This window comes from Delphinus delphis, chromosome 15 (assembly GCF_949987515.2).
Source record: "Delphinus delphis chromosome 15, mDelDel1.2, whole genome shotgun sequence".
NCBI lineage: Eukaryota > Metazoa > Chordata > Mammalia > Artiodactyla > Delphinidae > Delphinus > Delphinus delphis.
Genome location: NC_082697.1, coordinates 83,566,511 through 83,592,644, shown reverse-complemented (window position 1 = coordinate 83,592,644; position 26,134 = coordinate 83,566,511). Strand labels below are relative to the sequence as shown.

Below are 26,134 nucleotides of genomic sequence, written 5' to 3'. Positions count from 1 at the left end.
GGGAGAGATGCTGAGAAGTTCTGGGGAGAAGTCAGAGCCTTATTGGGAGTCTAGGGCAAAGGGATGGTAATTAAGGCAGGGGGCTAGGCGAGGCCACCTGGTGTAAGGCTGTGGACAGGGAAGGAGCAGACTCCGACAGACCCTGGAACCTGCCCACATTTAGCCGTGGAGCGTGGAACCCAGCATGGGGGTCGGAAGGAGAGTGTCCCCCGAGATCGTTCATGGCTGGGCTTCCTGGTGGAGTTTTGTCCATACAAGTAAGGAGGCCTTCAATCTCAACCCCGCAGTCACCTTCAAGGATGCTGCTGGAAACCCATGGGTTCTGGGAGAGAAGATGGGGGGAGGACACCTGTGCAAACTCCCAGGACTAGAGGAAGAGGCTCTGCCAGTGGAGACTCAGGGGCCTCTGCAGGTGGCCTTCCAAGGGAGCCGGGATGCACTGCAGAACTTTTGTGAATTTCCCATCTCAGCATCACACATCTCCTCCCAGTGATAAATGGAAATGCCACGTCCTGAAGATGATTGCTTACATGTGAGATATAGATATATACATATATACATACATATATATATATATATATGTATTTTACTGTTGGGAATTATATTGTTATATTGTTGGGAATTAATATCAGATTGTGCTCTCTATGTTTAAGTGTGACTGGTTGTTTTTTTCCTGTGAAGCCCATCAGAGATCCATGGTTCAACAGGGAATTCTTACAGCGTAAGGGAGAGGATGTGATGAAAATGGATCACAGCGCAATCACTAACACGGCCTCCGATGTGTGTGAAACCAAAACCACAAACCATACTTAACCAGCAAACACACCAGTCCACCTACAGTGGTGCAACTACTCCCGTGCAACCAAAGCACACCAACTCTTTCCCCCAGAGGACACAAAGTCCCGTTATCCATCTTTGGGTGCCGTCATTTCCCTTCGACCTTTAATTCTCTGTAACTTAAATACTGAGCTATAAAATTAACTACTATGACTGTGTTTTATATGAGACGGTAGAGAAATGGGAGAAGGAAAGGGAGACAATGGTTAATATGTAAATGAACAGATTCACATCAAAATAAGGGCAGAACGCTGAGAACTATTACAGCCCTGGTTTCTGCAGAGGGTCACGTGGTTGTAACTGTATTTAGAACTGCTTTCTTGCACACCCAGTGTGTGTTCTCTTTGCCCCCAGCAGGCCCCCGAGTGTGGCCTCCTTAACCAGAGACAGAAAAGGGGATTCTGGGAAACGTGGTTGGCTCAGCCCAGCTGACACACAGAGCTGCCCCACTGGCCTTCCATCTGTACTGGTGAAACCCAGTTCCCGTTTTACATACGTCTGTTTAAGAACAAAATCAGCCATTTAAGACAAATATTAAGACAACGGTAGTAAAGGTGAACATAATAGATACAATATGCCAGTGTCCAAGGTATGGGAAACACTGATCCGTACGATTAAATATAAGCTTCTCGGCTTGAAAATCATGTGATTCCACAAACTGTAGCCCCTGCCCAGCCCACCCCTCAGCCCAACACCTGTCTCCCATAGCACCTCTGTCTGGCCCTCGGGAAACCCTTGGAGTTGCTAACTCCTAACCACATCCAGAGCTTCTCCGGCTCTGATCCTCCACACACAGCATGACTTCCGCCTGGATGCTTCCCACCCCACAGCCAGCCCCGCAGTCCCTCCAGTCCGCACCTTGCAAACACCTCCTGGGACTTCCCTGGCGGCAGCAGTTAAGACTCCAAGCTTCCACTGCAGGGGGCGTGGAATTGGTTGGGGAACTAAGATCCCACATGCTGCACGGCCAAAAAACAACAACAACAACAAAAAACCAAAAAGACACCTTCTGACCCAGGAAGACTTCTCCCGTGAGGCCACTTGGGTCCCCGTGGCAGAGCTCGTGGCTCTGTCCCCACGGCCCATCCCATTGTGTCTCCCTCTCCCCCTGGGTTCTGAGCTCTTCAGCGATGCCTGTCAACCCCTGCCGCCAGAACAACCTTCGCCCGCCCACAAGCTTCGCCTCCCCTCCTCTCCTGGCCCCTGTCTGAGGTTTCCCAGGACCAGACCATGGAAGACCATTTGCGCACCAGTAACCACTCAAGGAAATGCAGCCAGGGGAAGCTGGTGAGAGAGGGGGACGCAGCATAGGAAAGGGGACTGAGGGGGAGGGAGGGCTCAGGCACAGCCACACAGAGGGAAGGAAGCTTCCATGGCATCCCAGGGCTCCTAAGGAGGAGAAGTGGTGCCGGAGCCTTGTCCTCGCCTGAGGAGGGAGCTGGGCTTTCACACTCCCACACCCCTCAGGGTTAGGAGCCCCGTCCCCTTCCCCTGCGGGTGCTGCTGTGGGAAGCTAGGCGGGGCGGGGTGGGGGGACCGTACGTCTGTAAGGACTCGTCCAAGGAGAGGTGGGCAGAGAATGAACATCTGTCCCGAGCCCTCCTTAACCCACACAGATCCACTCGCGTCCCATATGAATTCCACTCTGGGTGGAGAACGCAGACTGGAGAAGGGCTGGTGGGGTCACGTACAGCCCCTGAGGCCCCGGCTGACGCTTCTCATCTTCCCCATCCTTGGCTTTAGCACCTCTGCTGGTCTAGGTGGCTTGTCTGATGGGGTTACTCAGACCTTTACTCCCAAGGAGCCAGAGCCCCTGCTTGAAAGATCTGGATACCCTTGTCCCCTCAGTGAATGGTTGCTCAGGGAAACGGACCCAGGTCTATTTGGGGGAAGGACCAAGGAAACACTACTCTATACGAACACTGGGAACTGTCGCATCGTAAAGTCCTTGCCCAGGGGACCGGCTTCTCCTGTGATCAGCGGGCTCTGGCTCAGAACTGGCTCAGATCTAGGAACTGGGAAAGAGACTGTGACTTTCCACTGGGGAAGATGACATTGGTCTTCAAGGTCACCACTTTTTTTTTTTTTTTTTAATATAAGTCAAGCAATAGCCTAGTTGGCTGTTCACCCATCTTGTCCCTGGGAACACCATTGTCTGCTACCCATCACCATGGATCCCTTCAGGCCTGGACGCCACCCCCAGCTTACTGCCCATTTCAGTAACTATGTCTGTCTCGTCCTGGGAGTTCAGCATTGCATCTGGCCGCTGCTACTCCAAGGATGCTGCCGCCCTGTTGACACGAGAGTCCAGTTCCGTGAAGGCACTTCTAATGTCAGCCCAGGTCTACAGACAGCAGCTCCTGCTTAGCTCCTGAATGAAGCCAGTGCCTTCTCACCTGCACACTGCTTATCTCCTCGGGGAGGGAAGGTCCTCTGGGCTCTCCCACAGCATAGCCAACAATGGGTTCTCTGGAATAAAACATCTATTTTCTCCAGACTTCTGATACTGTGACTCAACACTCTGCCCAGGCAGTCCTGGCAACCCCAGCTCACTTGATGTGGACCATCGTCACGCCCAAGCTTCCAGCAGTCGTCTCAGCAGAGCAGTAGGACCAGCTCCAGGTGCCCTTGCCAGGCCGCTACCCAGGGGGACACAGAGGTGTGTCTCAACCTCCAGGCTAATATGCCACCCACTCCCAGCCCCTCAACCCCCAGATCCACTCCTAGGTGTGCTTCCCTTGTTCCCGCTGGTAGGTATTAGCCAGGACTTGCAGGTCCTTTGGTGAATAATCCCTTCCCTCCCTTGGCGGAGCCAGCGCTGCCCCAGCCAGGCCGTGCCGGGCCTAGAACCTCATCATAGGAGGGCAAGTATTGTCTTGAAAGACATCTGCCTCAACCAGACCTCTGCATGGTCTCTGGACAAGGTAAGACGCACAGCTGGTGTTTCTGGCAAGGGAAATCGGGTCACACCTGCTGCCCAGAGTTGAGGGGAATGTGGGGGCTTGGTGTTCTCAAGGACGTTGCCCAGATACCCCGGTCCAAGCCATAAGTTTCGCTACTCTTGCATTACACCTTGTGCCTAGTCCTTGGTAGTCAATGCTTGGCAGAAAGAACCGAGTCCCTTTAAATACTGCATGGAGGCCTCTGACGGTCTCTCTGTGCCCTCTTTTACCCTCATCGTGGCTTTAATGGTGCTCAGCAAAACCAACCCATTCCACAGTACCTATAATAACCGTTTCTCACATCTCTGAAGTGCTCAAGATACCGCATGAGCTGGGGCATCCCCTCTCACCTGGTATCCTGTCCTGTACATCAGAATAGTGGCCAGGGGTCACCACCCACAAGGGGGCCCCTGTTGCTACAATGGGCGAGTGGTCCAAGCCCAGGGTCCCCACTTTAGACTCCACTTGCTAAGACCGCTGTCAACACCGTCAGTCTTAAGGTGGGCTCCCCAGGAGCAGACCTTGAAACAAGGGTCTACGTGTGCGTGATTTATTAAGGCCATGGAGACGCCAAAACTGGCTTCCTCCAGCGTCCACTCTCTGGTCCTCATCCCTCCCAGGAGGGTTTTACTGAATGAGCCCATCCCCCACCAAGGGTCTCAGGCTACAAGGATGGCTCTAGGGTGAGGGGCACTGGGCACGGGCCTGAATACTAAGTCCCTTGTTTCTAGAGCGACCAGGAAAATGTGCCGGAGAAATGAAGCCCCATGAAACCCAGAGGTGAAAACACAGGCAGGACAATGTATTTCCTCATTTTAATTTATTTTTCGTTGTTTGTTTCTCACTTACCAACACATCTGTAAAACGTAGCAGGCTCTGTTAGTAAAGGAGAAGCAGGGAGGACAGCAGGGCAGAATCTAAGTAGCCAGATGGGGGAGTCGAGAGCAGGAAGGGCTTGGGGGCCTGAGGTGGCGGGTGCCCCCCCGCCCCGGCATCATCCTGCCTTCCCACAAGGCATCACGTTGCTGCTGCTTTGACTGAGCCCCAGATGCTTACAAAACTGTCATAAAGAGCATTTGTGTTGCCTCCAATCCCTGTCCCTGACATTCTCCCTCTGACTCCCGGCGATGAGGCAGGGTCTACTCGGGCCAGCCCTCTGCACAGCCCGGCCCGGGAGAACCTGCCGCTGCGTCTCAAGGCCCCGACCCCACAGCCTCAGTCCCTGGACGGGCATCTGAGAAGGGAGGCTAGGGTGGGGCTACCCGGAGCTCTTTGGGAAGGATGGAGGGACCACCCCTTAGGACCTTGGACAGCACTCCCAGAATGCCCTCTGCTTCAGCCCCAGGCTTTTCTACTCAAGAGGCATTAGGGAGCGGCTGTGGGCATGGGAACACGGAAGCAAAGAGGCCTAGAGCCGGCCTGAGGCTTGCCTGGGTGGCCCTGGAGGGAAGGTTTCACCTTCACCCAGAGTGGACTTCCTGGCGTTTGCACATTGACCCAGCGGACACTCGGACCCTGTGTTTATGAACACAAACATTTTAATCAGGATTTTATCCACCCTGATGAATTTTCATTCTAGGAAGTATTTTCAAGGCAAATGCCATTGAGGACAACTTAATGCCTTGATCAGTTTTCTACGTAGTGCAGATACATTTCCTTTTTTTCCCATGAAATAATTTTCACCAGGACCAAGTCCTTTTCACGTGCGTTGTACCACGTATATCGGACTCCCTGGTTAGTGTTCGAGCTCTGTCGAATGTCACCCACTGTCTCGTCTTGTCATTGGAATTTCTCCCCTGCGGCTCTCACCTCCAGTAAGTCCAATTTTCCCAGGGAGGCTTCCCTGACCGACTTCTCACCCATCGGTACCCGATGCCGAATCTGAACCGTGTGCTGTTTGTACTGATGTGCCACATCCGTGCTGTTTTAGCCTCGTCGACTTCCTCCTGTGGAGTGTTTCTGAGGGTGAACCCGTCCGACCACTCGGTTGACGCGGTAGAAGGATGGTAGCCTTTTCCCGGCGATATTCCAGGACGTCCCGAGACCCCGGAACTGGGTCAAGACGTCCTAGCGGGCGCTGAGCTTCCTGGGTGGGGGACAGGGAGAGCGGCGCCCTCCCCGACCTCGGCCCCCGCCCGGGGTCACGGCGCCTTGTCCGCAGCCTGCTCGGCGCGCGGGGCCCCGCCGGCGGCCGCGCGCGCGCCGCGGAGCAGACCCAGGCCCCGGGAGCGGCCGGCGCCGTGCAGCTGGCGCTCGTGGCGGCGGATCTGCACCTTGTGGCGGAAGCGCTCGCCGCAGTCCTCGCACACGTAAGGCCGCTCGCCCGAGTGCGTGCGGCGGTGGCGCAGCAGGTTGGACGAGACGCTGAAGCGCTTGCCGCAGTCGCCGCAGGCGTAGGGCCGCTCGCCCGTGTGCGTGCGCTGGTGCTGCACGAGCGCCGAGCTCTCGCTGAAGCGCTTGGCGCAGTACGGGCACGCGTAGGGCTTCTCGCCCGTGTGGATGCGCTGGTGCGTCACCAAATTCGAGTGCTGCGAGAAGCTCTTGCCGCACTCGCCGCAGCGGTGGGGCCGCTCGCCCGTGTGCGTGGCCTGGTGCCGCACGAGGTCCGTGCTGCGGCTGAAGCCCTTGCCGCACTCCCCGCAGATGGTCGGCCGGTCCCGGGCGCGCCGCCGCCGCCGCTGCCGGGCCGGCGTCAGGGCCGCGCTGCCCGCCGGGCCCGGGATGGCCACCACCGAGGGCGCCGACACGGCCGGCAACACCATGAGCTCCTGCAGCACCACGTAGCCCGGGGGCGCCACCACGACCGCGGCGGGCGTCCCCGGGACGGCGGCACCGCCGCCCCCCGCGGCGGGCACCAGCTCCAGCTGCAGCTCCGACGGCACTGGGGTCAGCTCCAGCTGCAGCTCCGGCGGCTGGGCCCCCAGCTCCACCGGGGTCAGCTCCAGCTGCACCTCCTGCTGCTCCTCCAGCTGCTGCTGCTGCTCCAGCTGCTTCTCCAGCTGCTGCAGTTGCTCCTGCAGTTTGAGCTGCAGCTGCCGCTGCTCCTGCTGCCGCTCCAGCTCCTGCCGCTGCCGCTCCAGCTCCTGCTCCGACCCCAAGTCCACCGGCATGAGCTCCAGCTCCACCTCTTCCTCCTCCTCCTCTGGCTCCAGCGGCCGGGGCTGCAGCTGCTGCTGTTGCAACTGTTCTTGCTGCTGCTGCAGCAGCTGCTGCTGCTGTAACTGTTGCTGCTGCAGCAGCTGCTGCTGTAACTGTTCTTGCTGCTGCTGCAATAGCTGCAACTGCTCTTGCTGCTGCTGCAACAGCTGCTGCTGTAACTGTTCTTGCTGCTGCTGCAACAGCCGCTGCTGCTGTAACTGTTGCTGCTGCAGCTGCTGCAACTGTTCCTGCTGCTGCAGCTGTAACTGCTGCTGCTGAAGCTGCTGCTGCTGCTGTAACTGTTGCTGCTGCAGCTGTAACTGTTGCTGCTGCTGCAGCTGTGACTGTTCCTGCTGTAACTGCTGCTGCGGTGGCAGCTGCTGTGATTGTAACTGTTCCCGCTGTTGCTGTGACAGCTGCTGTTCCTGCACTTGCCGCTCCTGTGGTTGTTCCTGCTGTTGCAGCCGCTGCGGCTGTGGTTTCCGCTGCTCATAGTGCACAGATTGGGGATTTTCCTGTAGTTCCTGCTGCTGCCGAGGCAGCTGCTGCTGCCGAGGCAGCTGCTGCTGCCCATCTTGCTGCTGCTGGAGCTGTTCCTGCTGTTGCTGTGACAGCTGGTGCTCTTGCATGTGCTGCTCCTGTGGCTGCTTCTGCTGTTGCATCAGCTGCGGCTGTGGTTTCAGGGGCTCCTGTCGCACAGGTTGGGGGTTTTCCGGCTGTGGTCGAGGCAGCCGCTCTTGCCCGCCCTGCTGCTGCTGTTGCTGCTGCGAGCTTGGCTGAGGTCCTGACCCTTCGTCTCGTGGCTGCAGCTGTTGCCGCTGCTCCTGCTGTGGCTGCTGCTGCAGCTCTGGCTGCTGTTCTAACTGTCGGGGTTGCAACTCCTGCTGTTCTGGCGGGGCTCCCTCAGCGGTTGCACCGGCCCCCCTCGGGGCTGAGACTGCTGGCTGCGGTGGGCTACTGCTCCTCTCCTGAGCCTCTTCCTCCTCCTGACTCTCACTCCCACCGCTGCCACCTGTAGCGGAAATGGCAGGAAGCCAGGAGAGAAAGATCTACAGGCAGCTCTCCGATCCAGACTCCCAGGATCTCCCCCCTTATTCTGCCCCATGTACAGTCACTGTACCATACACTCCTGAGCCCTCAGAAGGGACCCCAAAACACTGGACCAAGTGACAGTGGCGGTATGGTAGAAACGGAAATGCCCAGAGGTGTGGAGTTGGCTTGGAGAGGTGCCCCAGGGACAGCTGGTCTCGTCACTCCGGACCCCAGCCCCTGACCTCTCCTCTGGGCCTTCTGCCACACAGGCTCCGTGCCTCAGACCTTGGCAGTGACACCGTGGGGGCCTGTGGCTCCCCAGCACCTCTCCCTGAGAAGTCCTTTGGGCTTAACTGCCATCCAGTAGGAAACAGTGAACCAGCCATTCCCACGGCTAAGCCACAGGCCCATGCTGAACTCAGACCTCAGTTAAGGTCACACCGTAAATTAAAGGAACTCACCTCCTCTGTACATAATAACGAATTTCTGTAAGGCTGCCTGGAAGTGTTTCTGCGGCAGTTTCTAAAAGTCACCAAAGTGTCAGAGAGAACATGAGGTTTCCAGGTCGGAAGTCCTCAGTTCAGAAAAACTCTACCAGTGAGCAGCTGTCTAACCTCCTGCAGGTTCAGGGCCCTCCTTGTAACATAGCTTAGTGACACCCACACCAACAGCTTAATGAGTGAAGCAGGAAGACCCCTGACATTACCCCTAGCAGGTGCTTGAAAAATCCCTCTCCCTGTGGGTTTGGAATGGGTTTGAAAACTAACAAACAGTTCGGAAATACTGAGGATATAACTAGCTCCAACTGAAACAGTCCTTAAGCTGGAAGTGTTTTAGATTGTTATTCTGGGATGGAAAGGACCAACTCACGGCCCCAAGTCAACATGGCAACTGGCCAATTATTTAACCTCTGGAAACCTAAATTTCCCCATCTGCTAAAGAAGACAAATCCCTTTCAGGGAAATCGTGAGAATTAGAGGGGATAAATGAGCAGCCCCAGCACGGTACAGGACGCAGTGTAAGCTCAGCTAAACAGGACTCATTCCGTTGCTGTTTCACAAAACCCACACGCAGTCTCTCACTTTGAGCATTCCTGCTGTGTTATCAGAAAATCTGAAGAGGCTTTCTCCATTCCCAAGTCTGATTTCAACATCTGTTCTTCATACAATATCATCTTTTCAATTTTGTAATGGAAAGTAGAGATTTGATTTTGTAAATTTTGCTTTCTGGCTACTTTTCCAGGAATATATTGAATAATAAATAATATTGAATTAATAAAGCCAAGGGATATCTACATGTAAATAATTCCCTTTTAGGAAACTATTCCCAATAACCTTTGCTTAGACCAACGGATCAGTGAACGCATTTTTCCTATACACTCACATCAGGTGGGAGTATGCGGGAAAGGAGGGAAGACAGCCATGAAAACCTGTTTTCTCGGCAAATCGACACTCACATGGACACTCCCTTCTCCCACCACCTCTGGGTGCAGCAGGGACACAGCACGCCTCTGTGTGGGTCCTCTCATTTCTAGGACAGTGCTTGGCCATATGGCCACTCCGGACTTCTTCTGGCATTTTAAACATTGTTAACAACAATGCTGTAGTAAATGTATACTTAAGTGTCACCTGATGTGTCTGCTCTCGTGAGATTTTTGTCAGTTAAATATTTAAGCCAAAAGAGTCCTGGGAATTCCCTGGCGGTCCAGAGGTTAGGACTCGGAGCTTTCACTGCTGAGGGTGCGGGTTCAATCCCTGGCCAGGGAACTAAGATCTTGCAAGTTGCGCGGCACGGGCAAAAAAAAAAAAAAAAAAAGCCAAGAGTCCTAGTTAAGTCCACACATCCCCATCCAACCCCTCCAGTTCCCTTGGTCCTTTTCATGCTCTGTTCAACCCTGCCCCAGCCCCTCACTCAGCACCCTCGAAGCCCAGAGTGGGGAGTTGAGTCCCACGAGTGTGGCCACCATGGAAAGATTCGCCCAGAGCAGGTCCCAGAGAGAGACGGGGTCTTGGAAGGTTCTGCAGGGCCACAGTTGCTTCTGGGCAAGAGGGGAGAGAAAGCTGGATGGAAGCAGAGGCCAAAGAAAAGCCACGCGGCCAATGACAAGAGGGCGCCTCTGCCGCTGAATTCAATCTGGGACCTTGAGTCTGGAGCCAGGGACAAGTGGGAGGAAAATGGAGGCTGTGTGAGCCCTGGGGAAACAGCAGAGGGTCCCAGCCAGCACTTATACAGGTCCGGGGCAGGGGCTGAGAACGTCTGCACTGCCAGGCAGCCCTCACCAGCAAGACTGCAGCCCGAGCCACCTGCTCTCTCGATGTGAACCTGCCGACGTGAGTGGGTGCAGTCTGCCCTCCACACCCCGGAACTGCCAGGTGGGTGCCCCTCCAGACAGCAGGCCGCCCGCCAGCACTCAGGGCTCCCTCCCAGCTGTGGCAGGCCTGCGTTCTGTCAAAGGATCCTCGCTGGGGACCTGAGGACCATCTCCTGGTTTAGGACGTCAGAGGCCCCCCGCCCCCAGCCCCTCACCTGAGAGGGTGTCAGGCCTTGAGCCCCCATCTTCAAGACACCGCAGCTCGAGCACGAAGGTCTTGGTTGCCGGCCCTACCTCCATCCTGGCAGTCAGACGGAGATCCCAGGGAGCCCGCTGTGCTGAGGAAGGAAGGAAGCTGTTCAGATGCGTAGGAGCGCTGTGAGCCCCGGGCCCAGGGGCACCAACTCCCTTGACGACCCCCAGAGCTGGCAGCTCACCCCTGCTAGAAAGAAGGACCGTGTGGTCCACAACCAGGAAAGGGATGAGCAGGGGTGGCCTAGAGGCTTGGATCCCCAGCCCGTTCGCCTGCACAAGGAGTCCTGCCTCTCCAGACTTTGTGCAGGGCCCGCATTCAGCCCCACAGCCGGGGCAGCCCATGCAGCTGTGCGTCACTGAGGGACGATACTAAGGTGGCTAGCTGCACTCCCAGAAGGGACATTTGGGGAAGTCTGCAGAAAAAAAGAGAGACTTGTCCATCTCACACTCCCCTAGCCCCCTTCCAAGCAGTGACAAGTCTGTTCAATTCCCTGGCCTCCTGCCTCCCAGGCTGCTGGGGGGGTTCACCCCACCTTCCCAGGCCGCCAGCAGACCAGCGGTTCCAGGCCATGTGGGTCGGTCCAGGTGCCACCTCAGCTCCCAGGAAGGCAGGTTTCCAGGGTACCACGACCCACGGAACTGGCGGGCTGCCTGTCTGGCCCTGTGCCCAGGCAGTCCTGAGGTCTGGAGGGCTCCCCGCCTCTCTCCCGCGTCCACCTTGGCCCCTGCAGAGGTGTGCCCATGTCCAGTCCTCCCTCCCCTCCTAACAGGGTGACTCCAGGTCTCCCTAGCCCTGCAGAATCCAGTCCAAAGCCTCTTCAGAGAAGCGTCCCTAGGTTCACCCTGCTGTCCTACCCACTGGGCCTCACCTGGTACAGCATTTCCTGCTCCTCACGCAGCCTCTGCACTAGGGGAGGTGTGGTCAGCAGGGGCTGGAAGGTGAAGGCCCAAGCGTTCAGCCAGCACCTTCCTGAGAAGCCTCCATCCAGAAGGAGCCGGGGAGGCGCCAGGCCGCCCGGGGGCCTTTCTGGGCACTCAGGAGGGTCGGCCGCGGTCTGGGTTGCCGAGGTCGCGCTGGGCCAAAAGAAGCGGGCAGAGCGGAGTTCAAGAGCAGAAGTTGGTGTCGTCTCCCTGGGGTGGGGGCTGGAGGAGGCCGAGCCCCCAACCAGCGCGGGGCTCAGGGCCGGCCGTGCGGGACCATCGCGGGCGCCGAGGGCTACGGGGCGGCCCCGAGGGCGGCCCCGGTGGACGACCCAGCCCGAGGTCGGCGGGGCCGGGTGCCACCGGTGTCTTTTCAGCCCGGGGCAGCGCGGGCCCGGCCGGGGTCCGCCTGCCGCCACAGGTGCCGGGAGCCCGCGGGCGGGCAGCCTGGGCCGGGCCCCGCGGGCGGCGGGCGCCACGGCCGGGCCGGGGTCCCCGTTCGCTCGCCCGCCCGCCCGAGCGTGCGACCCGCCGGCCGTGCGTCCGTGCGGGCAGCGGCCGGGCCGGGGGCGGGGGCGGCGGGGGCCGGCACAGGAAGTCCCCCCGGCATCCGCATCCTGTCCCCCGCCCGCCGCCCGCGCGGCCCCGCGCCCCGGCCCCCGCTGCCGCCGCCGCCACCGCCGCCGCCGCCGCCGCTCTAGGCAGCCGCGAGCTCGGTGGGCTTAACCCTTCCCCGCCCGGCCACTCGCCCGGCCGCATCCCTGGGTGCGCGCGTCCGCGCCGGGGTTGGCGACTGTCGCCGCAGGAGTGTAGCGGGAGGCTCCCAGCTGGGGCCCTGCCGCCCCGTGAACGACAGGGACGGCCTCAGGGCGCCCCTGGCCAGGGTACAAATTGGGCTTAATTAGCACTCAATTAGATGACACTCAGTTAGTGAAGCCCCACCCCGGGCCACCTGAAGAGGCCTCCCCCTCCTCCCCTTGGACCTCCGGTCCTGGACCCTGGAGTGGCGAGGACAGGCCTGAGGGGGCGGGGAGTGTTGCAGCCAGGACGGTGGGCGTGGGTCCCAAAGGACCAGATGGCGTCGTAGGGGCCACCCTGGTCAGCTCGTCCCTCTCTGCGCCCCCTGCTCGCTTCCTCTGTGCACAAGGCCCCCTGCCCCACCCCCGCCCTCTGCCTTCCCCAGTCCCCACCCCAGCAGCACCTGGCAGCGGCCTCCCTGGACGTGCCTAGCCACTTCCCGGCTGGTCAGGGGTCCCTCCATCTCAATATCCCTTCCCTTTACTGCACTGTCTCTCTGATCTGGAGATGAGTTCACCCTGAAATCGGGATACTCCAGTTCTCTGAAAACCCAAAGAGCTGGCCATAGGGAGCTGCTCCTGGGTGGATTATGGGAATGCCCCGCTGGAGGGGGACACGAGCCCTCATGTGGTCACAGCCCCCTCCCCTCCTTACTGTCTCCATGCTCACATAGCTGCCACACGTGTGGCCCCCTTGTTCCATTTCTGGATTCTTCCTGGCCCTTCAGGCAATGGCGTTTGGGGCTTCCCCTCTGGCCCTTGTCTGAACTGCCTGTACTCTGTCTGGCAGCTTCACCTCAGACTAGGAGCTCCAGTGGGCAGGGCCACATCTTCCTCCTCCGCAGAACAAGCGCAGTAAGAGCCTAGCTTTGGAGACAGAAAAATCCGGGTTCCCAGGGACTTCTTCCAGCCATAGAATGAGGCCAATCATTGCCTTCCATCTGTGGGGTGGGGACTGCACCCCACTAGCCGGGTGTCTGAGGATAAGTGAGCATCCCCCTCCTGCACAGGGCAGGTGTGCACCTTCCGCTCCCCTGGGAGGGGCTGAGGGCACAGCTGTCTCTGCCTTCTCCTGCCTCTTGGGAGACCTCACACCCAGAGGCTCCACTCACCCCTTGAATCTTTAACCTCCCCCGCGGCTGGCTGCTTTCCAACAGCATTTACTCACTCTCGTGGCTCTCTCATCTTAAAAACATACAATCACCTCTCTCCTGCCCTGGGTGCCCAAACTTCCCGGAAAGATGACCCATAATAGTTCCATCCACATCCCCATTAGCCTGTCCCTCCTTCCCTCTCTGCAGCCTTGCCTCTGCCCCATCACTCCACCCAGATAGCTCCCTCCTGTCACCAGGGACCTCCATGTCACTGGATCTCTCATCTCATTCCACCTCTAGGCAGCTGTGGACATCTCTCTGGTGGCTGCTGGGAGAACACCCTTGGTTCCCCCTTCCTCCTGATCTGCTGCCTTTTCAGGCTCTGCTTCCTACCACAGGCTCCTTGCTCACCTTTACATCCTGCAAACCTGCAGTAAGGTGTCTTCCCAGGTCAGCAGTTCTCTCCCTAAGAGCATCATTTCTCTGGTCCATACCTGAGCACTGGCTCAACCACAGCCACCCTTTCCCTTTCTTCCTCATTTTCCCTTTAATTTTTTTTTTTTTTTGGCCGCGCCTTAGGGCATGCAGGATCCCCAATCAGGGATCGAACCTGTGCCCCCTGCAGTGGAAGCATGGAGTCCTAATGGACTGCCAGGGAATTCCCTCCCTTTGATTTTTTTTTTTTTTATCAAGGTAACACACGTACCGAGCTGTGTAAGTCAAATAGTTCTACAAAATCTGTAGCAACAAGGAAAGTATCTCCTCACTTCTGAGTCCACTCTCATTGCTTCTAATATCTCTTGCCATATTTCTAAATAACATGCTTCTAATGCTATTACTTGATTTTTCCAGTTTAGATGGTATCTATTGACATCCCACTTTGGAAGGTGCAGATTTAACTCTTTAAACCACACAGACACATGCATACTTTCCCTCTCATCCTCCTGTTGTCCAATCATTTGTCTGGTGTTTATCCCGTTTTCCGGAAAACAGCTTCAAACCCTAGGCATTTCCTCCGGTGATAGGAATGCCTTTGTTATTCCTGCTGGACCCCCGGAGAGCTTCAGGGTGGGTGCTAGTCATACCCTGAAGACCAACTATGTGATTCTGTAATTGGGGCTTTGAGCCAGTGATATCAACCCAACCTCTGGGGAGAAGGTGGGGAGCTGGAGATTGAAGTCAGTCTCGTGGCCAATGATTCAGTCAATCATGCCTAAGTAATGAAACCCCAATAAAATCTCTGGACACCAAGCTCAGCTGAGCTTCCTGGTTGGTGATAATCAGAGGAGTGGGATGCATTCTGATTCCACAGAGAGAGGATACAGAGCGCTCCATATTCAAGACTCTCCCAGACCTTGGGTCCCTTCATGGCCCATGTCTGGTCCTGATTTGTATCCTTTATAATAAAACTGTAATCATAAGTATAGTGCTTTCCTGAATTCTGTGAGTTGACCTAGTGCATTATTGAACCCGAGTGGGTCATAGGAACCCCTGAATTTGCAGCCAGTTGGTCAGAAGTGTAGGTGGCCTGGGAAACTGCAAACTTGCAGTGGATATCTGAGGTCAGGGCAGTCTTGTTAGGGATCATGTCCTTAACTTGTGGAGTCTGTGCCAACTCTGGTGGTCAGTATCAGAATTGCAGTGCAGTACCACACCTCTCAACACAATTTTATCAGTTTTGGTAAATCCATGTTTACTGTTTCCATAATTATATCTATGCAAATGTTGTTCACTGCTCAGCCTAGTGAATTATTTTTCTTAGTTTCCTTCTTATACAACTCTTGGTTCTTCCTGGAATTAATCACTCCTTCTCTCTTTCTCTCTTAAATTTCTTTGATTCATTCTTAGAATCAACAGTTAGGTCTCCTCACATCTTCCTTCAGCTCTATACATGCCTCTCAACCCAACTTTCCACCTGGTGAAACTGGTCAGAAAATCTATTTGTTTCATTTTGTTTCCAGAGACATCCCTTCTGGAGCCTCCTTCCTTGGGATCCAAATTGGGCAGGTTGCCCTCAGGGCTGCTGCCATCAGCCTGGGACTCTCCACTGCCATCAATCTGGGACTTTCCTTTGCCTCTCTCTCTCTCTCTCTCTCTCTCTCTCTCTCTCTTGCATCATTCTGTTTCCTCATACCACGTCTTTCTCTTTCTCATTGTAGTAGAGACATTTTGTGCTCGACAAATATTCCAAGAGCTCCCCTATATTTCCAAGCATTCCATGCAGTTAAATTGGGGTTAAATGAATAACTTGGCCAAGGGACTATGAAAGGAAGTGACATATGCTACTTCTAAGACAAAGCTCTTATGAGCTGGTGTGCTTCCTCCATCTCACTCCTCTGCTGCCGTGTGGCCTTGGTGGAGATGTGTTCCAGATGGTACAACTACAAGAGTGGAATCTCAGTCAGCCCAAGGCCTGGAAAATCCATTCAGGAAAACAGCAGAATTCTCAAGTAATTAAACATAACATTTAATACAGGAAAATGGTACAAACATGTTAAAAGGGCTTCAGTATTACAAAGAGGGAAGATGAGACCACCCAGAAATTAGTGCCCTCGGGGCTGGAGGAGCAAAGGGGAAAAACAATATTTCAGGGAGCAGTGTCATCAAGCCTGTTGTACCCACTGTTGGAACTGTGAGTCCAAAGCAATTTCATGAGCCCAGACCCACCAGCCACTGGTGAAGGCACCACCAGAAACAGGAAATGTCTTCTCTTCCATCTCTCATTAGTGCATCTCACTAGTATAATAGAATCTAGCCTGAGGTCAAGACAAGGGAGTCTGGGAAATGTAGTTTGAAGTCTTGCAGCAGAAAAAGTATATGGCAAGTAAATTTTGGGGAACCCTCATGTGCAAAAACCTTCATTCTCATGTGACTGAGTATGGATTACAGATTGGCAATTGTTTCTCAAAATTTGAAAGACACTGCTTCATTGCCTTTTGGCTTCCAGTATTGCTACTGGGGATGTCCAGGGCCATTTTGATACCTGATCCTTTGCATGTGACTGGTATTTTCTCTTTGGAACCTTGTAAATCTTTTTTTTTTTTATAACCTGTATCCTGAAATTCCATAATGGACACTCAAGCAGCTATTTCAATCTGGAAACTCATGTTTTTCTGTTCTGAGAAATGAATTTGAGTTATTTATTTGATAATGTCCCCCTTCTGCTTTCTTTTCTCCTTTTCCAGAATTTTGATTATTCAAATATTGGACCTTCTGGACTTCCCTGGTGGCGCAGTGGTTAAGAATCCGCCTACCAATGCAGGGGACATAGGTTCAAGCCCTGGTTGGGGAAGATCCCACATGCCGCGGAGCAACTAAGCCTGTGTGCCACAGCTACTGAGCCTGCGCTTTAGAGCCCATGAGCCACAACTACTGAGCCCATGTGCCACAACTACTGAAGCCCACGCGCCTAGAGCCCGTGCTCCACAACCAGAGAAGCCACCGCAATGAGAAGCCCATGCACCGTAATGAAGAGTAGTCCCCGCTGGCCGCAACTAGAGAAAGCCTGTATGCAGCAACAAAGACCCAACACAGCCAAATAAATAAATAAAATAAATAAATTTATATATTAAAAAAGATATTGGACCTTCTGTTCTAATCCTCTCAAGTCATTTTAACTCCTCTTCCATTTTTCATCACTTAAACTCAGTGCACTTTCTAGAGCCCAGATCTAGAGGATGTTCTCTTCATTTTCTTCTAAGCTTTTTGTTGAATGTTTTTATTTCTGCTATCCTGTCTTCAATTTCCCAGCACTTTCTTATTCTCAAGCTGTTGCTTTTCTCATACTTGCTGTTCTTGTTTCATGATTACAATACTTGCTCTCATCTCTCTGAACAGTTAACTTTGTTCCTGCTCCCTCTGTCATCTTTGTTTGCTGCAGTTCCTTTTGTTGTTTGTTTTTTAATGTGTTTGTTTTGTCTCTCCTGTTGGAGGGTTTCCTAGCATGCCAGGTGACCCTGGGTTGTTCAGTCATATGCGTGGAGTGAGTCACTCTGCATACAAGAGAGGGAATTGAACAACTGGAGAACTTCACCGGGGGAGGGGTGTCCTCAAACACCTGTTAGTACTTTCTCTTAGGCCACTCAGTTTTTCTAGAAAGGACTCATTTAAGCTCTAGCCTGGAGAAGTAACTCGATCATGAGCATTCTACGAGCCTAACAGGGAAAAGAGGATTCTCATATTACGCAAAGCAGATTTCATCAAATCCCCCTGCTTTCAAGATGAACTCTCCCTGCCTTGGCTCTGCCCGGTGTTCCCCAAATCAGAGCCTATTTGGTCTCAGGCTTCTGCCAGGGTGGAGGAGGAGGGGTCTCTTAGCTGGATACAAAGTGGGAGGTGAGGTCTGGGGGCCCACTGGCTCCTTTTAGTACTTTGTACCCATCTTCCTGTTTTTAGGAAGCCTTGGATTCTGCAGGCTTTCTGGGGGTCTGCGGAGCTCAGGTGGCTGCTTCTCGGCTTCTGCCTCTGACAGCTTAGCTTTCAGCTTTCTCCACTCTGCTAAGTCACGTCCACTAGGTCATCTGTGTTCCAGTTTCTAAAATCTGGTGGATGGGTGCTTTTGGTTTTCTCTTTCCTGAGAGAGGCAGAGACTGTGTGCAAAAGAATCAGAGAGAAGGAAAGACAGAAAGGAAATTACACAGGCCTGGAGGGGGAGTGGAATGTGACAGACTTGCACCCAGATGGCAACTCTGGGGCTGCAGGAAGTTGCATCTCCAGCTGGGGACGATGGAGAAGGTCCAGAATATGCTCTGGGGAAGAGTGACCGATGAGGGGGCAGCACCGACTGCCCAGGGCGTGTGTAAAGCGTGCATGGTGGTGACCAGTGGGCAAATGTCAGGCATCGCTTCCCCAGGTCCAACCCCCCACCCTCCCATCCCCCGATGTTCACTCTCAGAGAACTGGAACTGAGGTGCTTGCCTGGTTCTGAGTTTAAAATCGGATTGGGGCTGTAAGTCAGCTCTGCTCCCAGAGCAGGAGACCTGGGAGGCATATGTTCTTGGCCGCCACATCTAAACTCCTAGGAAAGACTCTGAATGGCTCAGCTCAGTTTGGCTATCCAATCTACATTGCCCGAGGCACAGGGATCACGTGCCAGGGAGGCAGGGGGGAAAAGGGATCTAGTGGTGTGTTCAGCTACCACCTAATTTCGGTGGAAGGAGAAAATGGATTTGGCGGACAGCCAGCAATCTCAGCTCCACAAAGTTAGGAGGGAAACTGCACCTTAGGGCTTGGTGGTGGTAGCTCAAGCCCAGGGAACAAAGGGGCAGAAGTTCTCCTTTCAAACGCCTTAGTCAAGCTACACCTATGGAGGAAAGCGTGTTTCGCCCCATTTGGTGGCTGAAAACACCAGGGCTCAGAGGATTAAATGAACTCCTCCAAGGCCACAAAGGGCGAGCTGGGGTCAGATCCTGGTCTGTGGAATTCTAAAGCCCACGCTCTTGATCATTCCACCAACTTAATTCCTAGTCCAGCAGGTGACGTAAAATCCCAGGGGCTGAGGTGCAACTGGGGTCACCACGCAAATACTAGCAACTGCGTTAAACATTTCTCAACTTTATTTTCTTGATCTGATCGCAAAGTTAATACTGCATGTTGCAAACACTTTAAACGTGATATCCATTCAGCAAAGATTTACAGGTTGGCTTTCATGTGCTCTCTCTACCAGCCCTAATAGAAGTGTGATGCCAAATGCAAGCCATAAAAGTCATTGGAAAAAAATTTGTAGCCACGTTGAGAGGGGTAAAAAGAAACAGGTGAAATTAATTTTAGTAATATTTAACCCAATCTATCCAAAATAGTATCATTTCAACGTGTAATTGATTTTTTAAATTATGAATGAGAACTTTTACGTTCTTTTTATATATGTCTTCTGCACGCACAGCGCATCTCCATTTGGGCACATTTCAAGGGCTCCTCAGCTGCCACATTGGCTACAGGTTTCCATGTGGGACAGCAAAGCCATAATGTAGAAAGTTTAGGGAATTCCCTGGCAGTCCAGTGGTTAGGACTCGGTGCTCTCACTATCAGGGCCTGGGTTGGATACCTGGTCCGGGAACTAGGATCCCACATGCCGCGTGGCGTGGCCAAAAAAAAAGTTTAACTCTCCTAAAATCCCAACCTCCAGAGACAACCCCTCTTAACAGCTAGGAACACAGTTTTCCAGATGTTTCTTATAAAAATCCACAGGTATATGTATTTGTGAATTCATCAGGAATCTCTCGGCTGCTGGTAAAAGAAAATCACCCCGAACTGGTTTGAGGAAAAAAGTTGGGAAGCATCTATTGACTCATAATTTAGAAGCCCAGGGTATAGATACCATGTTTAGGCATGTCAAGATCCAGGGCACAAGTGTCATCATAAGGACTTCGGGTCTCTTCATTTCTCAGCTCTGTGTTCCTCTGTGTGGTCACCCTCCATCCACGTGATTGCCCCCCCGCCTCTCCCACCCCAGCTGTGGACTTACACCCTCCTAGCTTCAAGTGAAAAGACAGATTCTCTTTCCAGTAGTTCTGGCTCAAGTCTTTTTTTAAAAAAATATATTTATTTATTTATTTTTGGCTGTGTTGGGTCTTCGTTGCTGCGTGTGGACTTTCTCTAATTGCGGTGAGTGGGGGCTACTCTTCGTTGCGGTGCGCGGGCTTCTCATTGTGGTGGCTTCTCTGGTTGCGGAACACGGGATCTAGGCCCACGGGCTTCAGTAGTTGTGACACGTGGGCTCAGTAGTTGTGGCTCACAGGCTTAGTTGCTCTGTGGCATGTGGGATCTTCCCAAACCAGGGCTCGAACCTGCGTCCCCTGCATTGGCAGGCGATTCTTAACCACTGCGCCACCAGGGAAATCCCTGGCTCAAGTCTTAGAATTGGGTTTCATTAGGGTTCATTGGGTTCATGCGTTCATTTTCAGGCAATCACCACGGGGGCTGCAGAGCTCAGCTAGGCCAGGCCTGGGCCAGGGATGGAGCCAGGGACTCAGGGGTGAAGTGAGGATGCTATCAGTAGCAGGAAAAAAGGGGCAGAGTTTTGAATGGGCAGAAACAACAGAGATACATCATAACTAGAATATATTGTTATTTATTTATAGTGTGTTTACACAGCGGGGATCATAATATACATATTGACTTGCAACAACTTCTTTATTTTTGTGGCTTGCAGGATGTTAGTTCCCCGACCAGGTATTGAACCCCGGGCCACGACAGTGAAAGCGCCAAGTCCTAACCACTGGACCACCAGGGAACTCCCAACTTGCTCTTCAAACTAAATATATTTTGGACATCTTTCCATGTAGAACAAATACCTACCGAATTAGAAAAAATCCCTCTTAGAATCCAATTGCAAGGATATACCTTAATTTACTTAACCAGGCCCATACGGATGACTATCTAAGCTGTTTCTCATCTTTTGATACTGCAAACATGCTTGTACATGGAACTTAATTTAACTGTGAGAGTTCTTCTGTGAGATACAGCCCTACTTGTGGAATTGCTGGCCAAAGATATTTTATTTACTTTATTTTTTTCGGTCACACTGCACAGCACGAGGGATCTTAGTTCCCCGACCAGGGATCGAACCTGCACCTCCTGCAGTTGGAAGGATGGAGTCTTAACCACCGGACGGCCAGGGAATTCCCGGAAACAGATATTTTAAATTTTGATCGATATTGCCCTGACAAAGTTGTACCAATTTAAACCATTACCAGCCAAGAATAAAAGTGCCTGTTTCCCAACCACTCTGCCACATCAAGGATACTTTCAGTTCCAAATTTCAGAAACAGTTAAAACTGGCTTAGAGAGGAAGACGCTATTATCTCATGTAACAAGAAGTGCAGTGGCGGGGGTTCTAGGGTTGGTCAATTTAGTGGCCCAAGGACACCTCAATGACCAAGAGGAGTCCCAAGAGGACTGCAAGATGCCTATGTCCTAAGAATAGAGGTGCCATATCCTCGACGACAGTGTCCAACCAACACCAAAACGGCTGTGTCCCCATTTCTGGTCCCTTTGGGCTAGAGAACTTTCCAGAAAGCCATTCTCTCAGACCTGCCCCCACCCCGGCCAGAAACACATCCCCTGCCCATGACAAAACCAAATTCCGAGCAGAGGTGTGGAAGGACATGCCGGTTTAGACCAACCACAATTCATTCCAAGGAGGGGCCCAGCTTCCACGGAGCAGGTGCCTGTCAAGTATTTGCCCCAACTGAGGTCCTTTAGGAGACAGATGGCTGGTAGATGGCTAATAATTCTGCCACATACACTTGCTAACCACACATTTTTTTTTAACAGCTGGCAATGTGATGGGTAAAAATGACCTCGCTTTAATTTGCATTTTAAAAAATTCTCAGTGATGTTGAACAGGATTTCGTAAGTTGAAGAAGGCATAGGTATCATTAAAATACTGTATTTTAAAGAAACTGGAAATTTTCTTTTCTGTGTGGTTATGCTACCGATTCGGATACCAAGTTAATTTCACCTGCTTCAGTTTGCTTTGTGTTTCTGTCTGATTTAATGAAGTTAAACATTTACATGGTCCCAAAGTCAAAACTACAAAACAAGGTACATTCAGCAGCCTCGTTTCCATTCCTATCACTTCACTCTGCTGCTCCCCCTTCCCCTAAGCTACTATTTTATTAGTTTTTCCTTTATCCTTCCTTCATTTCAATTTATATTTCCCCACCTCCTTCCTTTTGCAAAAGGTAGCACACTATACACACTTTTCTGGGCCTTGCTTTTTTCTTTTAACTTAATAAATCCTAGCAGTCACTCCCTGGCAGAATATCTTAAAAACAAAATCCAAAAAACAGTAGCATAATACTCTTCCATGTGGATAAAAAAACATGTTGATAGACTCACAGGAAGTTTTTGATCTTTTGCTATTACACGTAATGCTGCAATGAAACGACCTGTGTGTGTATTATTGCCTATTTTTGCCATTGGAACTAAAAGGAGGTTCCTGGGTCAAAGGGCAAACACATATATAATTCTGCTAAATATTGCCAGGTTTCTTTCCAAAGGGGTTACACCATTTTGCAGCCCCACCAGCTCCACTGAATTCAGTAGGTGATCCTACTTTTCATTTCTTGAAGTTCTAGCCAGCTTTTTTTTTTTAATCTGCTAGGTAATTCACAATTTCTTTTTCCCTGGAGATAGTGTCACATTCATCTTTTATTCCTTTAAACATGACTGTTTTAGTCCGACTCTGACAACTGTGACACTGGAAGACTTTCTGCTGCTTCCCACTCTTGGCACCGGGTTCACTTCTCATTGTTTATCAGCCGTTCTCCTTGGACAGTCATTTGTGGGCTGAGCCTAGGATGAATGACTTTCCTCCAGAGGATGTGTGTTTGCTCCTGCCAGGTACCCGGGAGGACTACAAGTCTAGGACCCCCACGGACTGAGGTCACAGTGGGATGTGCCCTGGGGTAACCAGTGCTGTCAACCAGGGTGAGGACCCACCCCTGTCCCTCACTTCTCAGGAACCAGACTTTCCTTTGGTTTTTCTCAGGCTCTGCTCAGCACCAGGGAAACCTTCCATGCTGTCTTCTGTTCTTACTGAAGGTACAGCCCTGGGGGTTCCAGCAAAAGGGAGAGAGGGTCTCCTAGTAGACTGCCACTTTGAGCCCTTAACCCTTGAGGCCCTCAGGGCAAAAGTGTCTTAGCGCACCTTACCTGCTTTCCCTTGGCACCTGACCTGCACGTTCTTTGCAACCTGTGGGCTCATCAATAGACTTCTGTATTTTATCCAGCATTTTAATTTAAAGTAAAAGGGTTGGTCTGAAAAATCTAGCCCATCACTACCAGAAATCGAAGTCCTAAAATTCCTTTAAAAATTATCTTTTAATTAGACAAGTAACATGTGAATACATCATCCTTATAAAAATATTAAACATGTGCAGTACTGGCTAGGACATATACCAGACGCTGGCTTCTCTTACTTATAGTAGTCAGGGGCTGATTCAAGTCTTGTCTTTCATTATGACTCAGAATATTTTGTTTGTTTGTTTATGGCTACGTTGGGTCTCCGTTGCTGCACGCGGGCTTTCTCTAGTTGCGGTGAGCGGGGGCTACTCTTCCTTGTGGTGCGCAGGCTTCTCATTGCGGTGACTTCTCTTGTTGTGGAGCATAGGCTGTAGGCGTGTGAGCTTCAGTAGTTTTGGCACGTGGCCTCAGTAGTTGTGGCTCGTGGGCTCTAGAGCGCAGGCTCAGTAGTTGTGGCGCACGGGCTTAGTTGCTCCGCGGCATGTGGGATCTTCCCAGACCAGGGCTGGAACCCGTGTCCCCTGCACTGGCAGGCAGATTCTTAACTACTGCGCCACCATGGAAGTCCCCAGACTATTTTTTTTAATTAAGAATTAAAAAATAAAATGAAACTTTAAAACTGTACAGAGAAGGAAAGGTCTCCTTTGGCCGTCACCCCATTTCTAGTACCCCCCCCAGAGGTTTCCGCTGTTGGTGTATACCATTTTTAAACACATGCACGTACACATCCACGTATACCTGTGGGAAAGCTGCAGTATCACCTTGTCTTTTTATTTGTCACATACATGGCTGTAGGCGTTACACTCTTCATAATGCTATCCAAGCTTTCACTTGGCAAATATTTCTCGAGGAACTTTCCGTATCAGGAGCCCAAGGGGCAGAAACAGGAAACCTCTGGGTCCAATCTGGCTTAAGACTTTGTCATGGTCAGCCCACATGGTATTTGGGGTTTTGGGGGGAGGCACTTGTTATCAAAGGATAACGACATATGGAGAAGTGCACAAACCTGTGGAACCAGCCTCTACTAGTCACGACCCAGCCTCCCCCACCATCTTGACTTCTAACAGCAGAGACTGGTTTCCAAATGTGGTTTTTAAATTAAGAAAACGCAACATGAAAAGTCGTATTTCCATCTTCCGTGAAAACTCAGAAGTCCTGGCAACATTCCCTTGGCCCAAGCGACCAGGTCTGGCAACGACCAGCTCTAGGTGTTCTCTAGTTTAGCGCGGAACCCGGTCCCCGCTGGGGTCTAATTCTGGAAGCTTCATCCCTTGACATCACCTGCCTGGTCCCTAGAGACGCCCAAGTTTACAGCACCTAGTCGGACAGTCCTCTATTGATGCCTATTTGAGGTGTGTCTGGATCTTCCTTACTAAAGAAATACTGCACCCAGCATTCCCATATACATGGGTATGTGTATATATACGTATACCTTTCTCTCCAAAGGAATCAAAAACATGTTCACAGGAAACCTTGTACACAATGTTCATAGCAGCAATATTCATAAGAGCCAAAGGGTTCAAATGTCCATCAACTAATAAATGGATAAACAAAATGTGGTCCATCCATACAATGGAATATTATTTGGCCACAGAAAGTAATCAAGAACTGACACTTTACAGTACGGATGAACTTTGAACACATTATGTTAACTGAAATATGCCAGTCACAAAAGAACGTATACCGTAGGATTCCATTTATATGAAACGTCCAGAAAAGGCAAATCTATGAAGACAGAAAGTAGGCTAGTTGTTGCCAAGTGCTGGGACGAGGGGGTCAGTGACTGGTAATCGTTGCAGGGCTTCTTTTTCGGATGGTGAAATGTCCTAAGACAGATAGTGGTGACGGTTGCACAGCTCTGTAAATAAACTGAAAACCACTGAATTGTGCCCTTTAAATTAGTGAACTGGGTATTATCTACCCATAAAACCGTTACTTAGAAAACAGACAATACAGCCCTGAACACCCTTGTACATCTCTTTCTAGTATTGCTGGACCACAGAATCATCTTATCTTCTAATTTCTCCAGAGCAGCTCAACTGATTCACTCTACCACAAACCGCAATCCTTCTCTCCCCACATCTTTAGCGACACTGTCTATGGCATTTCACTTTAATTTATATTTCCCTGGTTACCACTTTTAGAATCCTTTCTTATTTATTGGCCATTTGTATTTTCTCTTCTATGAATTTTCTGTTTATGTCCTTCACTCAGTTTTAAAATTGGAATGTCCTTGGATTAATGTGTAGTTTCTTTATACACTCTGGGTAGATACACTTTATTTCATATGTTGCCTAGTATTTTCTCACATGTCAGTTTTTAATGGATGTAAAACACTTAGCAAGCGCCCGCACATAACAGCCTAACAGGAGGGCCATCGTTTTTAATATGCTGACTTAACTGACCACATTCTGCTAAAAATACCACAAAGGAAGTCTGTGGCTCTAGTGGCTTTATTTCCTACATTTTACCCTTCTTTTTATTTTTATTTTGGCAAAAACCACCTCGGGTCTGAGAGGAGCTAAGACTATCTAGCCCTGGACACGGATGGTGACAACCACCTTCCGAGACAGAGCCAGGTTTAGAGACCCTCTCCAGCCAGGAAGCAGTGTGAGAGCTCCTTTTCCACCCTTTGCAGAAACACTTGGTACCAGAGTTGAACATGAAGAACCAGCAAGTGCTACTCTCCTTAGTTCCGTGGATGAGTCCCACCAAGAGAGATGGAAGCAGAGACTTGACTTTGGCTCCTGCCCTGACATCAGCAGATTTATACAGGCAACAGGAAACACAGGGACAATGAAATCAAACTCAAAGAAAAGGTAATTTCCTCTCTAGTTCACGGCTCTCAAAAGCAACCTAAAAGCAGGGTCCTGATAGGCGTCACTTGCAGGCTGGTTCCTACACACCGGCTGGGGCAGCGGTGAGCACTCCCGGGGCCCACGGAAGACCACGAGCTCGTGTCCCTGAGAAAGCACCCTGGTCACGGACCCTGGAGGCCAAGTATGGCGCGCTCTCTCTCTCTCTCTCTCTCTCTCTCTCTCTCTCTCTCTCTCGTCTGGT

The 26,134-nt window shown here is 52.0% G+C and overlaps 1 protein-coding gene across 2 annotated transcripts; it reads right to left on the bottom strand.

Moving 5' to 3' along the window:
* Positions 1-4,584: 4,584 nt before the first annotated feature.
* Positions 4,585-12,048, bottom strand: ZNF853 (zinc finger protein 853). 2 transcript variants are annotated; one of them, XM_060032462.1, is made up of 3 exons: positions 11,385-12,048; positions 10,476-10,598; positions 4,585-7,929 (listed from the first exon to the last, which is right to left on the bottom strand). In XM_060032462.1, the coding sequence occupies exons 2-3, from the start codon at positions 10,558-10,560 to the stop codon at positions 5,921-5,923; spliced, it is 2,094 nt and encodes a 697-aa protein (XP_059888445.1). In that variant the 5' UTR covers positions 10,561-10,598; positions 11,385-12,048; the 3' UTR covers positions 4,585-5,920. The 2 variants fall into 2 exon arrangements, with proteins under 2 accessions (XP_059888445.1, XP_059888443.1); XM_060032460.1 differs by having other exon boundaries at positions 10,476-10,593.
* Positions 12,049-26,134: the final 14,086 nt, after the last annotated feature.